Below are 23,777 nucleotides of genomic sequence, written 5' to 3' on the forward strand. Positions count from 1 at the left end.
CACAAAGACAAAAGAATAATTTGTTGGCGGCCATTTTTGCATTCGGTCAATGCGCACAACCATTTCACCCGGTGAGTTGATCTACTGTTTATTTTCCCGCAAAACAGACACTTTTCTGACGCTGATTGATATAAACGTGATACTAGATTCTTGCTCTTGGGTGATGGACTTTTGATTTTATGTGATTTACTAAATTCTATTTCTTTTCGTCAACAACTAGACGGTACCTTGAATGTCCAGGCCCAGGTTGCTCGAAGTATGGTTAGCGCTAATCAGCGTTGACTACCATGGAAACCTATAGGTTTTGATAACTCTTAACCAAGGGTTAGCGCTAATCAGGCTTCGAGAAAACCGGCCCCTGGAGAATAAAGTATTTTGTCACGCAATCAATTACCCAAGCTTTCTCTGGATTTTGAGACAGGAGCTGGAAGTTGTGATGCATATATGCTCTTTACAGAAAGTTTTAAATGGTTGCATTTTTTTGCTCTTACTCATCATCTGCATGGCATTTCTCTTTTTGTATTTATGTTATTGCATTATTGTCACTTTTCATTTTATTCTTGCTTTCACGTCACGCAAGTATCACGCAAAGAAAAAATAAATCGCTTACCATTCAATAAAAAAATAATTAAGTCAAAATACTCTTTTTCTTTGGCCATCTCAGTTTGATCAGAAATAACACACAAACAGCGGTACCATCAGATATAAACGCATCCTTTTTAAAATTATCTTTTACTTGACGTTTCGTATGCTTCTGCATACATCTTCAAAAGTGACGGTTAATACAAAATTGGAGTTAAAATATACAGGATTGCTAACTTATTAACTATGAAGTAACAATAGAGGTGATAAAAACTAAGTTATTTCTAATTAAGTCAAGAAATTGAGAAATTGTAGAAGGGTAAGTTTCAAAGTTTTAAGGCTGTGCGATATTCCAAACTTGAGTTATTCGTTAAAGGGTACCACTCAAACTTACAGTGTTTAGTATGAAGACTGCATGTGTGTCCCTCAGAGGGACACCAACTTGGCGGCTGGAAACCAGCGGAAACATCTGGAGTATAATTTGGCTCTCTCAACAAAATTTTTCTCACTGCTAAACCTGAAAACATTCGCGTACTTTTCTTAACATATTCGTTATTCAGCACTCGGAAACAAAAGGCGAATGGATATTTTCGTGTACGTGACATGTTTCTCAGAAGCAATCCAGATGTCACGCGTAGTAAAAAAAATGATTTTCAAACTGCTCCATTTTCAAAACAAAGCATGCTACCTAGCTGAAAACAGGTCAGCAGATATATCTTTAAAATGTCTTTTACCCGCTGAAAGTAAAAACTCCAAATATTGGTAACACAAGTAGCCGTACGATTCCCTGTTGCATGACCGGGACAAACGTCTCCATGGAAACAAAAATGACATAAACAGCATGCGATATGCTTGATGAATCAAAGATGAATCAAAGATGACTTAGTTTGCAAAGAAGAAAAATGTCGAAAACTTTACAAGGTGTAACTGGCTACGGCCAAGGTACAGACACATCAACTGCATTAACAAATCATTCCAAATATATCACTATAATCTCTGACCAGCCTTATTTCTCGCGCTATTCGAGAAGCTTTCCTCCGTCGAGGCACAGGAAGGGATCAAGACCGATGCACACTACAACTCTTACGTATGAAGTAAATCCGATACAAACTTCTTATATCAGCTGCATGAAAGCGGTAAGTCAATGTGTCAAAATCAAACAATTAGGTTAAACAGGTGCTGATTAATTCACGCGATACATTCCACTGTATTTAATCTCGGCAACTGCAACACAGTCAAATTTTTAAAGATGACCGCCAAGTCATCTCATCGATTTGATATTTTTGTGTCCTTAAAAGGTCCTATTTCATGTTAAAAACAAGTTTCTTTTCGTCAAGCCTTTGCCTCCCTCTCGAGCATTCCTTTTTCGACATTTTCAGAATATAATTGCAAGTACTACCACGTTTACATTTAGGCGGATGTTTCGTGTCAGCTGTCTCTACAGATGACACCGTTTGGGAATTTATGCTTCTCCTTAAACTCAATTATTTTGTTGCCAACTACTTGAAATAATTGATTTTACAGAATTTCTCTGGACGCAAAGACCTCCAACCGAGCAAGAGACCAGTAGCCTATCCTTCGCAACATACATCACATTTCAGTATTGGAATTTTACCAGAACACGAACTTAACACACATTCCAGAAGGACGTATGTTCATCACAAAACTTCTCCAGTAAGTTAATATTACATGGCTTTAGGCATATGACACAGAGACACAATTTACAGATGCTGGACATTGCACTGTGAAAACTCTGTGAAGTAAGGGTTAGTCTGTAAATTCACAAAGCAAACTCTCAACCTAAAGAAGATGTATCGTTCTTAAAAAAAACTGCTGTGTAGACAGAAAAGAAAACTAATTAAACTTGAAAAAAAAAAATTAAACTACATTTCGTTTCTGTGATAAGGGAATTGGCCATATTTTGTGTCGTAAATATTGTATAAAATATTCTGCTCCTGGTACCAAAAGTAACGCAACACATTCCATTCTCATGAGGTACACCAGGGAAGTCCTCCGCAATTATCCACGAAAAGGTGGGCCAAGAGACTTGCAGGGTCTCACAAATTGAATATTTTGTTACCTTTATAGCAATGTCATCGCATTGCCATTTAATTTCTCTGCAGTTATTTGGCAGGTTCCTTAATTTAACTTTATTTTAAAGTGCTGTGGAGTTTTTGCCTCATACCAGGGGATGCCATGTTGGTTCATGGTCAGCAATTAGAGGTCATCAGATCTACACTTTGATTTGATCTTGTCTCTGTAGTAACAGGTTTCTGTGCCTGTAAGAGTCATAAAACACTAGGAAAAAGAGTTGACAAAGGCAGGGTGTGAGTACCAATACTCACTGTACCAGCTTCAAAGTTGATGAAATGGTCCAACTGTGTACCCTTTCACAAATCATGTCAATGACTCAGCTTCCTTCACCAGGCACAAGAAATTCATGAGGATAATGTGAGATGGAATTCCCAAATGGCAGGAGAAGATATGGTTCAGTCAATAAGACAACAAGGATCTCAACAGGCTAGTGGTTTACAGATATTCCTTTCATTCCATCTGGTCACTTAAAATTAATTCACAACTCATTTTAGGGCACTTTTATTTCAAAAAAGTATGTTTTTTTAGTTAATCCTTTCACTCCTGTAAGGGCCAATGAGACTTATAGATTTTACTCTAACGCCAGACGATTTTACTCGTCAATGGGGAACCCCACAGGAGTGAAAGGGTTAATTAACTCATTCACCCCTAAACCGGCCAATAATAATTACTTAGTATTTTACTCTGTCTTACGCCAGACAATTTTACTCGTCAATGGGGAACCCCCAGGAGTCAATGGGTTAATCACTCACTGAAAAACTATGTCCTATTAATGGGGACATTAGTCTGTGACAAAAAAATGTATGCTAAATTAAGGCTTTTATCATCAGGCATTTGAATAAAGAGGATTTGCTTGTGTGTATAATTTATAAACATTTCTTGCTATTACAGACTACTGCTGCCGTGGCTTGGGAAACAGAAACTTGATAAACAAACAGAACATTTAATTGTTTGAAATACAGTGATAAAAATATAGCCACAAAAGTACCACCAAAAAAAATCCCAAAAAAAACTGGTGCTGCTACTCATCATCATCATCACTTCATGTCTCAAACTCATCCAACTGAGCAAGTGCTTTATTTGTTGAGAGGCTGTAAATCAAGTCAATTCATTTGAGACAAGGGAAACTGGAATACTCAGAGAAAGAAATTTCAGACCAGATAACTCAACCCTGTACATATGAAGTAGGAGGTAGTCTAGGAATTGTCTGGTGATCCAACCAGGGCCATATTGTTGGAAGGCAAATGCTCTCACAACTGCACCAACCCTGCTCTACAATAAGAATTTTCACGTTAATGCAGATGACACATATCAAACATTTGCATTAACAAAATTGAATGAAAGCAAATGCATTTTAAATAACATTGATAACTTGACAACAGCTCTCCCCTTGGGGGGGAGGGGGGAGGGGCTTTAGCCCCCCCAAGTTTAAGCAAAAAATAACAAATTCAAACTAAATAGAAGATAAAGAATAATTTAAAAACCCTAAGAATATTCATGAAAAAAATTACTGATTGGCTGAGAGCAGTGCAGTTCAAGTGTAACAGTGCAAAAAGTGTAATATTTTTACCAGTGCAAATTACAGGTACACATCGAAATTCTAGATTATGTTTGGCTAATAAACAATAGAGTTTGGTCAGAACCAATCAAATTTCTTGTTTTCAAATCAAGTGCGCACCCTGAATGGCACAATAATTATTTATCGTACAATTTTTCCTTGCGTGATAAGTGTGAGTTTCCTCTGCTTAACCATCTCAAATTTTTTCATGTACATTATTAAGAAGTAATCACAGATTTTCTCATGCAATTTGAAATAAATAAGCACTTGTAAATTTTTCAAAGACTACAAATTCCACTCACCCTATGAGCACGGCAATTTTGGTCATCTTTGAAAAAACTTACTTGTGCTTATTTATTCCACTTAAAACTTGAAATCATGGGATTACCTATACATAAAACATAAAAAAAACCGCAAACAGAAGGAAAAAGTAACATTTCTGAGCTTCAAGATTTCAAAATTTTCCGGTAGAGAATTCCCCTAGAACCCCCTACAAAGTATCTCTGGTGCTTACTTGTTAGCCACCCAACCCACCCCAGTGCAAAATACACCAAGGTCGGCTGTGCAAACTACTTCAGAAATTAGTGTTGAAACTGGATTTCCCTTTGTTTTTCACAGATGAGCCTTTCCACCACTTATCACAAGGTTCATGACCTTCTTGGCAAGCAGAAAGGGCTAGGAGTGGAAAGAATTCCACCAACTAAATATTGTTACAACGTTATAACAGGTAGATTTACACTCTAACCTTAAAATCAGAGAGAATATTGTTTAGTCAAAGAAAGGGTTTGTACAAAAAAATAAATTGAAGAACTGCTTATTTTGGCTATCAAATTTTGCAGGAACTGCTGACTTATATAATGGTGATGTTTTATGGTTGCTTCATTACTCTGACCCAAAGAGCTTTTGTACAATAACAATAAAGCAACCATGATATGTCATGTTATTATTCATGGTGGAGGTAGTTGAGAAATCTGAATATGAAAAATTATACATGTAAGCTATTCAACTTTTTTCCCAACTAAACATACTTTCTTTTGGAAAAAATTACCCAACAAATGTAATTGCAAACATTACTCCTGCTGTTTTAAGTTAAAGCCTGTTCACATACAAAAGGCAAATAAAAGTGGCAGAGTGTTATGAAAATAAAATGAGATTAAAATAAAAGGATGTAAAAACATCTACTTTTAATCTATATTTGTATCTCAACAATACATGCTTTAGGCAGAATGAACAATCTTCAGCCACCAAATACAAAAATGGTCAATACATTGGCTAGCTTCGTTTTACATGTAACAGCCAAAATTCTTTCAACTTTATGTGTGCTAACGAGCCTAGTAAGGCTAATGAACACAAAGACAAAACAATACAATGGAGGCCATTTTTGCATTTGATCAATGGAAAGTAGGAAACATCGAGGCCCAATGAGTTATACCTTTCTCATTGAAATTTCACGTTATTTCATTTTCTCATTTGTTACAAGTACTTCTTCACACCCAGTTTGTGCTTAACATGTACACTACACAATAATTTATTTTACCAAGCATTACTGACTATTATCAAACTATTACTTTTATAGGAGAACCTCTTTCTGGACAGACTAGAAATGACTTTAGAATAACGACAGGTAACAGGATTCTAAATGGCATTCGACAACGTGATGGGGGACAGTTAGTCCTTGGATAGGAAGCTTGACGTAAATTCTTGGCTCAACTCCTTGGAGAAAAAGTGGCGAAATACTGGAACCCAATGTTCAAGCAGGAACAACAGAGATATTATCTCTTGTGTTGAATTGCAAGAGCCAATGGAATAAAGTTCTCTTTATACAAATGAAATTTTTTTATGCTGAAAAGCCTATGAAATAAAGAATACATGTTATGTTGGAGCAATATGAGTTTGTGAAATGAGACAGAAAATACCAAACAAAAGCTTTTGGGGTTAGATTTTATTGGTACTCAACACCACAGGTGCATACAATTGATAATGATTAGTAAGTTAGTTACCAATATAATATCCAATACCAATACAACGACACACAAATGGCAATGATACAAAAGACACTACTTCCTCTGACAACAGATAAACATTCTCAGTGACTCAAACAAGTACATTTTGCAAGACAATTAAGAAAGGCACAGTATTGAGGTTTGTCCCTACATTATCATTTTCAACACATTTGAAATTATATGTTGATCTCTTTCTCAAAAAAAGCAGTTCTTTTAGTTAAAGGGTTTCTCCTGTGACAAGTTATTGTGACAGTCGTCTTATTGTTCTGACACAAAGAGCTTTTGTATAATAACAATGGAACAACCTTGACATATTATTATTCATGAGGGAGGTACTTGAGAAATGTGAATATGAAAATACATGTAAGCTATTCTAAAATTCTGTTTGTCCTGATAAACCACAGGTCGCCCAAGCTTAACCCTTTGACGTCCAAACCAGCCGGTTAGACTCTGTCTAACGCCAGACGATTTTTCTCGTCAATGGGGAACCCCTGGGAGTCAATGGGTTAATATATGAGTATCTGTACTGTACTATAATTATTATGCAAGAGTAGAAATATAAGGATTTGTACATGGGGAAAACGGTTTTTCTCAAAATTCAAAAACATTTTCACAATTTAAAAATATAGCTTACCTTGCTTCAGTCTTGTGTTTCTTTGTGTCTGGTACAGTTTCTGGGTTGATTATGAGCGATTTAGGTTGTTTTTGGTTCCGCTTCATTTTCTAGAGGGAAAAGAAGAGGAAGGAAAAACCACCTAAATTGCTCTTAATCAACCCAGAAATCATACCTGAGAAAAGACAAGACTGAAGCAAGATAAGCTATTTTTTTACTTAATTAAATCGTAAGAAAAAATTTTTACTTTTGAGAAAAACCGTCTTCCCAATACAAATACTGATAATTATTCTACTCTTGCACAATATAGTACAGCACAGATACACATATATCAAGCTTGGGCTAACTATGGATAAACTGGGATTCTTTCAGAAAACTTTCAGAATGTCTGGTTCAAAAAATAGAAGATTCAAAAGCTTTGATCAATTGTAATGTACTCTTTTGTCGAACTTGGGAGAAAGACTAATGATCAATCTTTCCTTTTTCATTGAAACCAACAAACTTCAGAAGATCAAATACAAAGTGCACTGGGAATCCACACTGAGAAGGCTTACCTCAGAGAAATGAAACTACCTTTTGTCTAGCAAAATAGTAATAACGCATTATTTTAACATAGTTTGTGACTTACTGGTATTAGAATGTGTAAATACAAGAAACCTGTTGAAACCCTTCACCACTAGCAATAAACTCAATAACAATAAGAATAAACATTGGCTTTCATAAACAGTCCATACTGCTGCAGTGGAATTACCACTCATGCCCTGCACCAACAAGAACAGCTCAGCCACGTAATAGGCTAGACTATAACAGATTCCAGCACAAAAAAACCAACAGATTTTGATCTAAATAATTTAAGCAAAACAGTGAATACAAATGAGAAAATGAAAGAATTACTTAATGCCTGGTCGGCCAATAGCACTGTAATTTCAAGGTCTGCCCGAGTTGATTCAACTTTAAAGTGGTACTTAGAAAGAAGATACCCTGACCGGACTGTCATCAAAACAAAATATGTGTTCAAAATCAAGCAAAAATAAGGTCATCAGTCACACCAAACTTCTCTCTCATCCCAACAAAAACACGAAAGAGACATGAGCCACATGGAAAGCAGTATGAACTATCATTGAACAGGTCCTGAGATTCTTAACAATAATTATTATAATAAGTATCACATGAAAAAAGTTAGAGAAAAAATGAAGCATTCACCAGTGTTCTCTAAAGTGAGAGGTGTTTGGTGCAACACAAAATGATGACAAACTTTCTGGTGAACTTTTGTGATGCAAATAAAGAGGAATAGACTGCCACCAGATGAATAATTCCTCAAAAATTTAGAACAATATTGCGCACTTGTGATGGTAAGACACAATGCTAACAACTTTGCAACAACATGTTCTGTAAGAAACTGTCAGCTTGCTTGCCGATAATGCAATATTGGTTATGCTCTCAAGCAGCTCAGTCTTTTGCAAGGGAAATAGCACATTATGTTTGAGCCATAGTTTGTTGTTCATTGCCAAACATTACTACAGCATGTTCATGAGATAATACTGAAATCCCTTTTCAACAAAGATACCATTATCTAACGCATGGGAAGAGAGCTTGAAATTGCTGTTCTACTCTCTAAGATCTACAACAAGTCTTTCAAAGTGAGTGTCACGCAGTCTATTAACTTTGCAACCATGCTTCAAAGGGAATTTGATTGAATAGCGTTGTTTTTAAGTTCTGGTTATAATAGCAAACAAAAGGAGGTGTTAAATCTGCTACACTGCAAAGGCTATTTATATTCCCCTAAAGCACTGCTATTACAAATGCCAAACAATGCCACAGTACTCCCACAACAAAATTCATCTTGGTTGGGTAAGCATTGTCAACTTATTTCTGATGGCCTGCGGTCTGCATTGTTAAATAATATTGTTGTTAGCTTCATGCCAGTATGTAGCCTTGGTAATGCTATCCGCCTTCAGTAATGGCCTGCTTAGCCAGTGCGATGCTACTAAGATGGCTGCAAAGACTGGTCTTGGTTAGCTCACAGTACTATCAGTGGAACACAATCACTTGTTCTCATACCCATGCAGTCCATCCTTCATACATCTGACTCAGATTATCAAGGCTCCGTGATTCACGGATTACAAAATCAACCTAAGAGAACACAAATCACAAATGACTCTTTGCTGGTTGCTATTGAGTCAGCCATATTTCAACGGTAACTTTTCATCAAATGTCTTGTTTTAATACTCAGTGCTCAGCCAAAAATAAACATTCCTGAGTTTTCGCAGACGCTCAAGTTTGCCTGCACTTGGAGCACAATGCCCTTAATTGTCATAAGTTAAGGTTCACAGTGTAACCTGGTTGATGACAATGAGACATTTGTTACTACTCTGATTTGGAAAATTATGAATGAAGCTTAAAAATTGAAATAATATTCCTCAAAATATTTTTCAACGTAGCAATCAAGGCAACAGACTATAAAATAACGTGAATACAAGGAACAATGGCCTGGTTTAATACTTAACTGACATGAAGACTAACCTGGTCAGCAATGGACATTTTCTTGTTATTATCTTGATCTCTACCATCCAGCTTAGATTTCACTCGTCGCCATACACTGATTGCATACATATTACGTTCTTGAAGAGCTGCAAACAACAAAAAAGTTTTACTTCCCCTTTAAGAGAATTACCAGTGGATACTTGATTGCAAGTAATTTTTGTTATTGTTATGCTCATTATGTAGTGAACCCTCTCCTAGCTTTGGGACATCTCAATCCATGCAGCAATTCGATTGACAGGGCACAAACTCAGTTCCCCCAGAAGTTCAACTTTAAGGTTTGTATCAGTGAGAACTTTTAAAGAGGTGCCTGTATTCAGGGAAATGTATCTGGTTCCCAAGAAGGTCCCTTTTTTTCATACCACACAAATTTGAGTAAGCTACAAAACTTCAATTTCTACAAAGATACGTTAACATTACTAACCAACAGGTTAAGACCCTGATATACTTTTTGATAACTAGGCATAAATGAACCATGTTATAACATTTCCTATGCTGGCATTTTTACGCCCTCAATCCCACGTAGTTGTTGTGAAATAATAATTTAGGCACAAATAGCACATTCCAGCATTTATCCCAATCATCACACCACAGTTTCTCATCCAAATATCGTGCACAACTTTACCTTTGCCAGTTCTAGGATCCCGAGCAAGATTAGCTGTTGAAAGTCGCTTGGGACTTGCCACTGCCATGATTCTAGCTGAGGCTGTTGGTGACCCTGCACCCGATGGACTGGCAGATGAGTCTCGCTGAAGGATCACCGGATGAACAGGGGATCCAACGTCTGATGTTACGGAGTCCTTACTTGGTTGCACGCTGACAGTGCTTCCTTGCCGAAGAGCTGTGGGAAATGAAAAGGGATTTTCTACCTGACAAAACAAAGCTGAACTAAGCCAATGAAATTGGCATGTATTAAATATTGCAGTGTTACCCTTTGAACTAAATTTCCTTTTCCCATCTTTTAATCAGGTTTTGTTCAAATAACCTTCTATTGGTGAACTCATTTTGAGCTTTCAGGTTATCTACCAACATACTCACCAGAGGCAAATGTTGGTGGTGGAGCAGCAATTGGTGTTTTTCCTCCACTGGAGCCAGACTCGTCTGGGACAAGAGGAGATGCCAGGGACAAAAGGTGATCATGAACCCTACAAAGAGAGAATTGCAACTTAACCCATTTAATCTCATACAGAAACACATTTTAAAAGCATGGCAGGTGATCTTGTTTGGCCAGCTCCTTATTTGCAAATCACCACTTACCAGTATACATAATTTAGCTGAAAGCTTGCAACTCAGACAGATGGACAGACAGACAGAAAATCCTGTACGAATGTCTAACTGACCAGACTGTTCTGGAAAGTTCTAAACATAAACTCGTAACCTTTTTTCCCTGACTAATTATGCATAAGAATCTGGGTCTTGCATGTTCATGAGAATGTTCCAGACATTTGTGATAGTTACACTTCGGAAAGAACATTATTATTATTAACAGAAATTTCAAGCTCACGATACAACTTTTTAAAGACATGTTTCGGCATGACTCATGCCGTCATCAGTTTAATGTGTTGTTTCCTTTTCCACTTTTTAAAATATGTTTACAATTTGAGTATGTTAGCAATTTGAAATTAAAAATACAGTACCAGTTACAAATCTCCTTAGGGGCTTTTCAGGGCCAATGAAACAATTAACGAAATGACGGACCAAAACAACAACCGCAACTGCTAAGAATCCCAACTGGCCGGAGGCAAACCAGTTGGTTATTTACAAGTGCACCTGGGAAGTTGAACGAGGGACTACCAGGATCAAACTTGACGAGTGGTCAGAGCAGGTCTTGGACCTGGGATATCCGAAACTCAAGGCAAGCACCCTAACCACTGGGCCACACTGCTCCCTCAAGCTCTTGTTTATAGTGTTAAATCATGTGATATCTGGCACGTGATCCACTGTATTCTTAGACCTAGTCCCAGACCTCTGCGCATGGACCCTGACAAGCTAGACATCCATTTTTCTAGCACTGCTGAGAGAAAGCTTAAATCATCAGCCGAACCGTTGGACAACCTTACGCATCTCATTGACAACTTGCCAGATATAGCTGATGAGACAAAACGTTTTTTGCCTTAAGCCTGTCACCTAAGGAGAAGTCCTCAAATGAATCGAGACCTGGTGCATTCCCACCAAATTTGCCATATTGGCCGCAGAGCACCTTGTGGGTTCTTTAACTACTATGACATTATAAATAACTGTATAGGCAAGTCATATTTCCCTAAGCTGTGAAAAACAGCAAGAGTGTCTCCAAATCCTATAGAGGACAATCCAACATCCAAGGACCAGCTTCAGCCAATCTCCATTCTACCAGTCCTCTCAAAGGTTTTTGAGAAGCATAGTTTTATCAGATGAAGAGCCAATGTATTTTGGATATACTGATAATAAACCATTATTAATATTGATAATATATTATTATTATTATATTAATTCATCCCACACAGTTTCATTAGTTTCCCATGTATTTTTACTGAATTTGCATGTCCCAAAACCTAGAACTGGGTCAATTTGTACACTTTTTTTTCCAGTTATGTTACACTTTTGGTTAGCCTATGACCCAGTTGTTTGAAGATTTGTTTTACGAGACATCTGGTTTGTCTCTTCTACTGGGCAAACCTGCCCAGAGGGAAGGAGCACGAACAGGACTTGAGGTCCTATGCGAGGTGCTCCACCCTACCCTATCCAGACCAGAAAGACCAGACCACAACACCGGGAACTACATGCCCTACTCTTTGCGACAAGTGTGCAGGTTCTTTTACGTCCCACAGGATCATGAACATTGAAGGGCTGTGAGACGGGACCTCTGGCTTATCGTCCTTATCCGAGAAGACTAGAGAGTCTAACCATTTGCAGATGTAATTACAAAGGCAGCACTTTCTCCTCAGTTATTTAAAGACCCTGAGTGTTGGTCCGGCCGGAGTTGAACTCACGACCTCCCGCGTGACAGCCCAGTGCTCAACCAACTGAGCCACCTGTGCGTGGTTAAGGGAATGGCTGTATATCAATAGACCAATTTCGATATATTAAAATTCAGTCCTAAACAAAAGACATCATCTCGAGGCTCTGGGGAATAAATGTAAGGATTTGTATGAGTTTATTCCCCAGAGCCTCGAGATGATGCCTTTTGTTTTGGACTGAATTTTAATATATCGAAAGTGGTCTATTAAGCTGGCAATTTTTTCAATCCTGGTGTTCTTGAGTTTGCTAAAGCTGTTGGCTATAAATGTTTGGAATTTACTTAACACCCACAACTTTACACATCTATACATGTATAGTTAAACTAATTAATTCATGTTTGACATTGGTGCTCCGATAGGAACTGGCCTGATGTTCCAAAGAGGACAGGATAACATCACTCTCCTAATGAACTCACCACTGAACAAGAGATTTGATAGACTTGACCATAGCTTTGACTTCCTTTATACTGCCCTCCATGCTATCTCTGGCATCATTGATCTTTCCAGAGCAGACTATACAAAGCAATTTACAAATGTAATATAAATAAGGATCTCTTGGGGATTTTGCGGGGTTGACAGAACTGGGCCAATTTAAGAAGAGAAAGTGGAAATCAATTACGATAACTCAGAAAAATAACATGCTATGGAAACAAAAAGCAGGGAATTCACATGTTCAAACATAATATTAATATTGTGCAGAGAATAGAACCAAATTAATTACTTTTTTTGAAATGGAAGGGAACAAGAACCACCCATTGGGAAGCCTACTTGAATCAATGTTGAGTCACTGATCTAACAAACAGACTACAGCCTACAGTCAGGTACCTGCTAGGATAGTTTTTATAAGCTGTGAGCATTCTTCAGACTGCCGGTTATGAGTGGTTATAAACAGCTTTGCAGGACGGGACTCTGCAGCCTCTTCATCCTAAAACACACAACATAAAAATTAATGTAATGGACCTCAGTCAAATAATTACATGGAATCATTATCAGTTATTTAAGCAAAACATTTAGCAAACACAAACTGAGAGAGTGAACATTAAAGACAGCAGCTTTACCTTTGCCATTGTTGTAAGCATGGATTTCACTTCTCCAATGAGCTGCTGATGGGAGACCATGACTGACTTCAAAACACTTGCCTGCGACTTCAAGGAATCCTTTTTTAAGTAAAAAGAATTGGAATAATTCAAGCTTACATGTATTATTATAATTGTATTTACTATCACATGTAACAAAAATGATAGTTGCTAATACACAGGAAAATTATAAAACTTGTTTTCTTCTCAGAAAAAAGGGAAAAATGCATGGACATACAAGGTACAAACTCTTATTTAAGTTCAAAATCTTGTTGACAGGGAGTAGGGAGCAGGGATGGTGCAACGGTGAGAGAATTTGCCGTCCACCAATGTTGCCAAGATTCAATTCCCAGATTTGGGGTAACATGAGGGTTGAGTTCATTGGTTCTCTACTCTGCTCTGAGAGGGTCGTCTCCAGGTACTCCAGTTTTCCCCTATACAACCTACGATTTGATATGCGTTGATTTGAATTGATTTCTGTACAGTATCTCTAATTAGTTCCCAGTGCTAAATACAGTTGAAACTTCAATTAATTAACCCTTCCCCATCTGAAAGTGAGATTTACAGATTTTACTCTGCCTAATGCAAGAAGATTTTACTTGCCTACTGGGGCGTTTTAGGTGTGAATGGGTTCACTGTAATGAAAGTGTGCCCAAGGACGAAACACGTAAGTGTAAGTTTTCTTCATCACTGAACACTTATCTTTACCAAACATATAATTTTTGGGTGCTGAAAGTGGGTAAAAGTACCAGCTACTTGACCAACTAAGAAGCAAACAAGTGGTTATGGATCACCCTATAAGGAAACTTCACAAACCCCTTTGCAATGCAAAGGTTTTTGTGGGAAATATCCGTGGCTTTCACATGCTGGGTTGCGGGACCAACAACTGTTGTTTTTGTCATCTTGACTTGTGGCAATGTTACAAAAAATTTCCAGAATACAAGTCAAAATAAGTTTTATGGTGTTGAGATATAAAAGAAACTAATTTAAGGGTTAGTGGTCTTGAAGTCACCTTACCCTGATACTTGCAATAGCCTGGAAAGTCTGGGATTTTTTAGTTTTAATGGATGCTATCTCTTGTCCGACAGCATCTAACTTGCTTTTCATCCAGTCCAGTGTGACAGGAGCCTCTGGAGGGTATGATACTTTAACTTTCCTGGCCACTTCTGCAAAGTTTTGTAGCTTTTCTGAGCAACTTTCAAGCTCTGCTGAGCTTTGTTGACATCTAAAATTGCCCAAAAAACATAGATATTAAACTCGAATTTAAAATTCCATAGTTAATCTTTGATTAGAATAAAAAGCCAAGCAACTGGAGGTCATTTCAAAAGCAGCATTTTCTTTCTATTTATTATAAAGACTGTTTTCCCAGTAAGAGTGACACTTACAAATTTAATTAGTAATGGTATTAGGACTGAGTGGAGTACAATTCAGGAAGTAATCAGCGAATCGGCAAGTAATTCAAAATTTGAAATTTTGAGCAAGATTACTCCCTGAATTGTGTGACACGAAGTTCTATTATCAATTACAAACCATCCAATTAATGCTGAAAAATCAGGGCTGTTGATAACAGATCAGATTAGAGAATTTTGTAACAGTTACAATTAAACCGTCTACAGAAAGTCCTTAACTCAGCTACTAGAATTATTACTCTTGTTCCGAAAATTCCACCATATTACTCCGGTTTTGCTCCAACTCCACTGGCTGCCCATCAATTTTCATATTCCATTTAAAGTCGCCCTTTTTGTCCATAAATCCCTCAATGGAACTGCACCTGCCTACATCCACAAATTCAGTTCAAATACCAGCTAAGGTCCAGAGATCAGCACTTGCTTGCTGTGCTGCAAAGCTTCAGAAAAACTTTCAGTGACAGATCATTCGAGCATGCAGCACCGAAACTTTGGAACACCATCCCACTTGAAATCAGGGAATCCGCCAACATTGACATTTTCAAGAGGAAAATGAAAACTCATTTTTTTAAACTTGGTTATTATCATTAATTTTCTACGTAGTTTTCTGTTTCATTTTCTCTCCTCTTTTATAGAATACGATTTTTATTATGTAAAGCGCTTTAGAATATTTTATAGTTTTAGCGCTATATAAGTGTTATTTATCATTATTACTATTATTATTAGAATGAAAGTTACCTCTTAACCAAGGATGTCATAACCTTGTCTATTCCTACAGCTTCTGTGGTATGGGTGCGTAAGGCTTCACAGTGTAGGATGGCATTTGACAATTTACAGATGTCTGAAGAATGTTTAGCTTCAACCTGTTAACAAAAAATTGTGAAAAAATGCATTATGTACATCTAATGCTGAAGGTCTATGGACCTGAGACAAAACTCCCATAATCTTCTATAATCATACATTTCAATGTAATGCAAAAATGACAATAACATTAGTCACAAATGTCAATAGCACTGGAAGAATGTATTCTCTTGAAGTCAGATACATTCATATCATCTACATCCTTGCTGGCTGGCTAAAGTAAAAACAATTGACTTGATCTCTAAAGTTACCGTGACTTCAAATAATAAAAGTAATTCATAATTTAGACTAACCGCCAAAAGCTTTTTTCTTGCTGCTAATGTTTGCTCAAAGTTCTGTAGCACTGGATTCAGAGCTGGGTTTGCTCCCGCAGCCCACTTCAGACGTTGCTCAATGCTGGATTCCTGTGTACCAAACTTTTCCTCCACTGCTTTAATAACCGAATCCATGTGAATCAAGCCTTGGACACGTTTTTTGAGGTCAGTCATCACAGTTGCCCTTGCTGGCGTTATCATGTTGTTTCCTCGCATGGGGCACTGCAGGAGGTTATCTTCATACAACCACTGATAGAAACAAACAAAACCACTTAGAACGTCCACACTGATCACCATTTATAAGCGCAAACCAATAATTTTTGGTCCTTGGTTTTTTCAATGGTAAAAAAAATCCTGAATTGGAAATTCTGTTGAGATTGGCATGTTCCCTTTGTAAAATTTGCTCAAATTTACAAGGATGGTTGCAAATTCTGATTGCCTCTTCAGACTCAACAAAAGGTTTATGCAAATCAAAATGACTCTGACTTGCTCAGTCCAACCAAAATTTCTCAGTTTGCTTTGGAAAATGGTAAACAGCAACAAAACAGCATTCATTTACGTGGTGCAAATTTTAAAAGAAACCAATGTTACCTGGAATCTTGCAAGTTGAAGCTGCGCCCTCTGCACAATACCTTTGTAAATGTTCATGTTGTTATCCAGTCGCCTGTAAAATTACATGTATAGACATCAAAATTCCTTCCAGCTTAAAGATATTCTAGAATAGTGTGATGAAGAAGAGTTGACGATGACGCCAGAGACAAAAAAAGAAGAAGGAGAAGAATGGATTTCCACTAAAATACCTGGCAAAATCATGTTTTCTCCATGCCACATCATAAGCACTGGCCAAGCTGCTGATCTGAGACAGCTGTTTAGCTTTTATGAGACCACCGGACACATTAGTATCTACAATCTTGCACACACACACACCAAAAGGACAATAATTATTTTAACAATATGAACCAATAAAATCAGGAGAAAAAAAGGACAAAATTAACGATTGCATTATACAGCATAAAAATTGTTCTGTTAATAGATGTAGAGCTCGTAATAAAATATAACTTGTAATGATGGAATAGACCAGTTTTGGGGCAGAATCAATACTTTTCCCTGCCAGCCTTGCATGCTTGTCTTGGCTGTTTTGATTGGCTATGAAACAGCTCCATGATAGGATAATCACACCAGCTAACAACACTGTCTTGATAATGGGGTTGCTATACTCTAATATAGCCAAAAACATGCACGATTGCAAGGATTTGATAGTTGATGCATTACAACCACTCAAATCTTCATCTAACACTGTAGTACTGTATGTTTCCTACCTTCTTGCAATACTCCTCTAAAGACACAATCCTCTGGTCATTATCAACACTCTCCTTATTGCACTTGCTTCCCAAAATTGAGGCAAAGGCAATGATCACTGAAGCAAGAGCCTGTGAGGGCAAGCCCATAATGCACTGTTGAATGCAATCAGCAATGAAATGCTTAACATGCACTGCAAGGTCATCTTCACTGTAACATGTATCTGGGTTCCATATTTCTGTCTCTCCATGCACTCCATCTGCATTCATAAACAAGTTGGTTGATGGTTTTGCTTCACAGTTCATAGCTGCTGGTTTATTTCCTGTGGTGGATGCACCTACAACAGAACAAAAAAATTGTTATATTACAGTAGTGAACAAACGGAAATGATATAAAGAGACTAAACATAAGGTCCAATCTTGCATTTTTTGCTGACCAGAGAGGCAGTGCCCTAGCTGAGGTACAATAAGTTATTACTGTTGACAAGATTCTGAACATTTACCAAACTAATGTCAAAAAAAGTTTGCTCAATAATATTGTTATGAATACCTTTTAATGAGAGCGTTGTCAGTCTACAGCTATTGAAGAAGGAGACTATGACCTCCAACCTTTTTAGAAAGAAGAGCTTGCCAAGAAGATCAGCATTTTTTGTATCATTAATAAGCTTAAAAAGAAAAAAAAAAGCTGTGGGTGTAAGCACTTGCATAATGTCACTCTGTTTTAAGTACACAAATAATGTAGGTAAAAAATCAGACAAATGAAGGAATGGAAAATGAGTTGTACCTGGAGATCTTGTGCATCTTTAACACAGTCAAACTTTAGTTCATGCTTGTCAATGTCAACTTGTTTAAAAGCAGCAAACATGTCTGTGAGTTCACTGGCCACTTTGGTAAAGAGTCCATTGAAACCAGCAAGCAGCATCTGGCCAGATGTCATTGAATTACTGTTGTCTTCACCTAATTAAAAAAAATACAAATTATCTTCAGTGAACGTGAATAATTGGGTTATCTATATTTACAACCCTATTTGAGGCTTGAGCCTGTCAGAGATATTTGTTACAGGTCATTTTGTTCCTTAGGTTAATTTGCAACCATTTTGCTTCAACTTTGGTCAACTCGTTTCAACCTAGATCAATTTGGGCAGGTACAAAACACAGGTCACAGGTGATTGTTTTACCAATACAAAAACAACCCTAACTGTTTACAAATGCTAACGTTAGGCCTAAAAACTTTTTTTTAGGCCTAATTAGGCCTAAGGTTACCATTAATGAATGTTTAGGATTCTTTCTGTATTGGTAAAATAATGACCTGTGACCTGTGTGTTGTACCTTCCCCAAACTGGCATAGGTTGAAGCAACTTGATCAAGGTTGAAACAAGTTGACCTAGGTTGAAACAAATTGACCTGACATAGAAACAAATTAACCTGAAGGTTAAAAATAACTTGCAACGTATCCATTGACAGAGGAACATGCCATTATGGGCCAACTTAAGGTTCTCATGTTTTCTGCAGTGTTGTCGTTTCTTGTTTATTCAAGCCTCTTGTATATACTTGAATTCAAGTTATTATTACCAAAGGAATGTCAGTGATCGTCATGTTATAAAGATGGATCTTCAGGACGGTTAAGTATGAGATTAATGACCACCAAATTCTGTGTATCATTTTTTAAGTCTGAACACATAACCCAGAAGCTCCGCTTTTAGGCTTGGCTAAGTCTATACATTAAGGCTCAACAATGTCACATTCTCTAGCATCTTATGTTGGATAATGTTACAAAAATGGCAGATTAATATTATGAGGTTCTATATGTTGCTTCACCTGACTCAGAACCAGCAGTCTTGTTTGTCTGCAACAGCTTCTCAAACTGAACAATTAATTCTTGGATTGCTGCATCAACTTCTTCAGTAACATGTTCCTTTCAACAAAACATAGGAGGAGATCACTATTATTAGAAATTATTTTAACTTAAGTTACAGAAATGTCATATCATAGATACATCATAGATTGTTGTAAGGAAACTAAATTCACACGTTATACACAAGTGACCTCTAACACATTGCTAGCAATTTCTCAAAAAGAGAGGCAATCTAAGTTTATTTCAGCATCATCATAATCATGCGCATCATCACAACTGTGATCGCTATTGCTAGACTGCATAGTATGAATGATTCATCATCATCATCCTCACTGTCCTAACGTCCATATTTTCCCATTTAAGATGGGGTTGGACAGGCGATGACTGTCCTCCACATCTGTCAATCTTGTGCCATAATTATATTCCTCTAATCCCAATATATTTATATATTCCGTCACACACCCACTCCACTTTTTCTTAGGCCTTCCTACTGGCCGTCGGCTCTCAACTCTCAACTCCTCCACCTCATTCAACACCTCCCCCTCTGCCCTTTTCACATGAGTAAGGGATGAAATCCCACACCAAAACCCAACTATTTCCTTTATCCCCCAACAATAAATTTTTCAACTCATTTCCACCCTCGTCATCATTGTTTTTGTCGTCCCCTTCACACAACCAGTACAATCTGATATCAAATCACTAACATAATGAGGACTGAACCCCGTGTAGTGCCATACACCCCAGTTCTAATGCCATCCTGGCGACACTTAACACAGAGCCAACATTGGTTTTTTTTTAATTTCTCCACTTTGGTTGGAGTCTCAGACATAATTAGATGGGACACTTCATAACAACATCCTCTATTCCCTTCTCGTGCGTTCCCTGCCCCTCTCAATGTTGTTTATCGCAGTTCAGTGACCAAATCTTTCACACCAACATTGAGAGGGAAGGGGGAGGCAGAAGTGTCCTGGGACTGTGGGTCACCTACCTCCACTGTTCCCCGTCCCTCAAGGAGATGAGCCTCAAGGTTCTCAACAAGTTCTCTCAGAGTCATCTTTTGTGAACAAGTCACAGCATGTAGCTGTTGAACTACAGAAAACACAGAAGGGTCTTCTGCATAGATGCTTTTGACTGCTTCTGGGACAATGATTGTTCTGAAGTTGGTCATCAGTTCCTGAGAATCATTACAATTACCAGTTATTGCAATTTTGTATGTTGCTAAAGTGTGAGGAAAATGTTATCACTTTGTCAATCTGTTGACAATTCAAACGCCCTAGGATGCTCTCATTTCACGAATAAATTCTTACTCCCAGGAGTCAATGGGTTAATGGAAGGGACATAGTTTCTAACTGCTTCATGTTAATTGAAACTGGCATCACACATTACCATATTCCCTCCTAAGAGTGGCACTTGGAGATTTTAACGTGTGAAAAAGCTTTTCTACTCATATGCAAGTTGCCTGCCTTTACCTGCAAAGACAGAAACACTTTCTGTACTCCCAGAACAGCTTTCATGGAATTGAAGGCCTGGCTTAATGACGTTTGCTGATCTTCCTTTACCTCCTGGTAATAAGAAATTCAATTAATCCACTGCAAGAGCATGTCATTAACTCAAAAATTTGGGTTAACTGGAAGTTCAGACACTCACCATGGGGAAATCTTTCAGTAGCAGAAGCAGTTGATTAACATTGCCACTCATGGAACAAAGTTCATCAAGAAACCAGTCTCCTTCTCTCGATGTCAGATCAGATAGTCTGTCCTTGGCAACTAATCAAAATCAAAAAATTAGTCACAGTGCATAAAGTTGTCTGCCTGATTCTTCCAACTGAGCAATTGCAGTGTTCTGAGGCAGATTTAACATCATTATCTAAGGACACCAGAAAGGACACTAGGAAGTCCACCAATTTGCAGATGTCACTATAAAGGTATGCATATAAGGAACTTTAAGGTCATGTCCTCACAAGTGATGTTGCTCAACCATCTTATGCTTGATGGAATGGTCAGGGATTCAGCAGTGATAAGGATTCTGAGGAAAAACTTGATTGTGCAATGATACAGCATGACAAACTTTAGACTGTCTGATATCCAATTTCCCACAGTGACAATTCAGTAGATAAAGACTTATCAAAAACAGTATAGACTTGAGTGAAAAATGTGGCATACTATTTCCTGCATCATTGTTTGGTGTTTGACGCGAAAAGGAGAAAAAAGGAAATTCTGTCAAAGGACTTTCATCGCATATGTTAAAGTTAAAAAGTTTGCTTGGATAAACATTAATTGTTTTCAAAGTAGTTTGTTTTTACTTTCCTTTGTTTCAGATTCTGATGTTTGTAAGACAAAAGAAACTAGTGTAAACTAGTGTAAAAAATCAGCAAGGAAAAATCTAACTACAATACATATAACAAAGCTAAAATGTGAAAGTACAGGCTGACTTATCACTTTTTTTACCTTTTGCAGTGTTTTCCATTGCTAAGCACCTCTTATTTAGAGAACACAATGCTGTAATGAGAAAACTTGCAAGACAACGAATTGATGAGGGTTGCTTTCCTGGAAAAAAGTCGACAAAGGGCCTGTAAGTTTATAGTGAATGAATAAACCTTATCAATAATAAAATTATTATATCTCAGATAGTACGCATGCTGTGATTGGCTAAATTAGAATGCCGTATTCTACAGTACGGCAAGCTGTATGGCCCTCTAACTTTGAAATGTTGATAAAACATTTTTTCCCATGCAAGTTTTTCCTGTTGTTTATGTTGCATAAACTTTTAAAAACGTTTGAATCTTGCAAGCAACTATTTCAGATTTTTACGTGGTAATGTGGCAGTTGAAACTTCCACTTGACTTCAACTAGTTTCCTTTCCTGCAAACCTGATATACCTCAGAGATATAATAAATATCTTACTAACCTCGTTTTCTTGGTCCGTACTGAAAGTTACAAATCTTTGCTTTTTCCATAAATCAATGGGAAAAAACTTACAGTACAGACCTCAAACTCGGTTATTACGAGTTATTTATTATTCCTCTTTCACACTAATATTGCCAATTTACCTGTAATGTGTCTCTTCAGTGCTGCATAAGCATCACTCACAGCCTTGCTAAGGAATGCTGTCTCTACACTTTCTTGCTTTCGCCGTTCAGAAAACTATTGATTCAAAACCATGTTGTGAATAAAAGGTGATTTTACCCTCCAAATTGGTGCTGGTCGTTTGTGTAAAAAGACAAATGTGCGCAAAGGGAGGTTCCATAGGGTTTTCATCAGTAGGGGAGATTGAATACGTGTCAAATGCCCTAGTAAGCCCCCAATTGACGAGTAAAATTGGCTGGCGTTAGACAGAGTAAAATCTCACTCCCCAGAGTTAGTGGGTTAACAAATCCCTCACGGTTAAAAATCAAAGCTACTCTCCCTCTGTAGCCAACTTTGTCAAACCATTTAACCTAAACCATGCTTTGAGATATTGAAGCAAATTTCTTCATGTTCCTTTACATTTAACAGTTTGTTGCAGCTACTCCAAGTTCAAGTCAAAACCACTCCAATATCAACCCAGTGGAGAAGTTTCTTATGCCACAGAGGTCTTCTAATTAAAGATAAATAAATTAATGGGAAGCTAGAACAGTAACAAACCTTAATAAACTTGGCATTCTGTTCAGTCAGACTGTTCTGCAGTTTAACCTCCATGGCAATAAATCCAGTTACTACCGCAAGAGACATCGGGCTGTCTGTTGCTGGCTCACCATGCATTTTTTCACTTTCCTCAAGGACCAGTTTACAACTGTGAAAGAAAAGATATGTTGCAATTATCAGTATCCAAGTCCTGAAGATAGCAGTTCAGTAATTTCCTTAGGACTGATTGCACGTAAAACTGATACAATAATTTTATCAGTAGTACTGGGTCATCAGTTCTAACCCTCTTGGCTTATGGTAAACCTCAAACTACAAAGACTTCTTTATTTCTGCCAATCACACTGGAGATTTGAGACAACGATTTGACCTTGTTTTTGCACTGTGCATGAAACTCGGAACACAAATTTACTAATATTGCCCATTCTAAGAAAACGGCCTAATTTTTCATGGTCTGTGTCAGTATCAGATGATTGGAAATAATAAATGAGTCTACCATATTAAATTAAAAACTGTACTTTTTTGTTGAGGAATCCTCCATCATAGACTGCAGCCAACTCTGCCACTCACAGCTTCTGTTCTGCTGAACATAATCTGCTGGGAACTGCAAAAAAATATACTTTAGAAAACTAATCCTTACTGTAACATGTATGGTAGTTCCTGCAGAAATATCTGAAGCTAAAAGAGATTCAATGCCAAAATCTTAGATGACCAAGAAACAATAAAATTAAAAGCTTTCAAATATTCAAACTACTTACTAGTGATGTCACAGTGGCATAAGTGTGAAGTAAATCAAGGCATGAACGGAACATAGTTCGCCTCTGATTAAACAGCCCTGACAATTCTGCTTCCAGCTGTTCACACTGTAATAAAGAAATTAAAGAGTTGATTATGTCAATATAATGTTAGTACAAAACTTCTCTATGGCCAATGATCTAGTGTGCCATCACCACTGATTGGT

At 37.4% G+C, this 23,777-nt stretch overlaps 2 protein-coding genes across 2 annotated transcripts in view; one reads left to right on the plus strand and one right to left on the minus strand.

The window, feature by feature from the left end:
• The first annotated feature begins 1,418 nt into the window (after positions 1 to 1,418).
• Positions 1,419 to 6,120, plus strand: LOC138059139 (uncharacterized). Its single transcript, XM_068904670.1, has 5 exons — positions 1,419 to 1,718; positions 2,107 to 2,256; positions 3,010 to 3,102; positions 4,853 to 4,961; positions 5,811 to 6,120. Exons 1-5 carry the CDS (start codon positions 1,485 to 1,487, stop codon positions 5,915 to 5,917), a joined length of 693 nt encoding a protein of 230 aa, XP_068760771.1. The 5' UTR covers positions 1,419 to 1,484; the 3' UTR covers positions 5,918 to 6,120.
• Positions 6,121 to 6,158: 38 nt separating this feature from the next.
• The window catches only part of LOC138059138 (serine/threonine-protein kinase SMG1-like), a 65,238-nt gene continuing 47,619 nt past the window's right edge, over positions 6,159 to 23,777 (minus strand). Inside the window, exons 54-77 of the mRNA XM_068904669.1 lie at positions 23,575 to 23,679; positions 23,335 to 23,420; positions 22,820 to 22,967; positions 22,246 to 22,339; positions 21,644 to 21,742; positions 20,844 to 20,962; positions 20,666 to 20,758; positions 20,185 to 20,370; positions 19,160 to 19,256; positions 18,127 to 18,299; positions 17,893 to 18,007; positions 17,364 to 17,680; positions 16,845 to 16,954; positions 16,636 to 16,708; positions 16,024 to 16,293; positions 15,608 to 15,732; positions 14,481 to 14,688; positions 13,446 to 13,544; positions 13,213 to 13,312; positions 12,804 to 12,900; positions 10,430 to 10,536; positions 10,017 to 10,232; positions 9,374 to 9,480; positions 6,159 to 8,983 (exon numbers count right to left, since the gene is read on the minus strand). Of these exons, the coding sequence (XP_068760770.1) occupies positions 8,906 to 8,983; positions 9,374 to 9,480; positions 10,017 to 10,232; positions 10,430 to 10,536; positions 12,804 to 12,900; positions 13,213 to 13,312; positions 13,446 to 13,544; positions 14,481 to 14,688; positions 15,608 to 15,732; positions 16,024 to 16,293; positions 16,636 to 16,708; positions 16,845 to 16,954; positions 17,364 to 17,680; positions 17,893 to 18,007; positions 18,127 to 18,299; positions 19,160 to 19,256; positions 20,185 to 20,370; positions 20,666 to 20,758; positions 20,844 to 20,962; positions 21,644 to 21,742; positions 22,246 to 22,339; positions 22,820 to 22,967; positions 23,335 to 23,420; positions 23,575 to 23,679 (3,222 nt within the window). The 3' untranslated portion in view covers positions 6,159 to 8,905. The remainder of the gene's footprint in view (positions 8,984 to 9,373; positions 9,481 to 10,016; positions 10,233 to 10,429; positions 10,537 to 12,803; positions 12,901 to 13,212; positions 13,313 to 13,445; positions 13,545 to 14,480; positions 14,689 to 15,607; positions 15,733 to 16,023; positions 16,294 to 16,635; positions 16,709 to 16,844; positions 16,955 to 17,363; positions 17,681 to 17,892; positions 18,008 to 18,126; positions 18,300 to 19,159; positions 19,257 to 20,184; positions 20,371 to 20,665; positions 20,759 to 20,843; positions 20,963 to 21,643; positions 21,743 to 22,245; positions 22,340 to 22,819; positions 22,968 to 23,334; positions 23,421 to 23,574; positions 23,680 to 23,777) is intronic.

This window comes from Montipora capricornis, chromosome 8, assembly GCF_036669925.1.
Source record: "Montipora capricornis isolate CH-2021 chromosome 8, ASM3666992v2, whole genome shotgun sequence".
In the NCBI taxonomy this organism is placed as follows: domain Eukaryota; kingdom Metazoa; phylum Cnidaria; class Anthozoa; order Scleractinia; family Acroporidae; genus Montipora; species Montipora capricornis.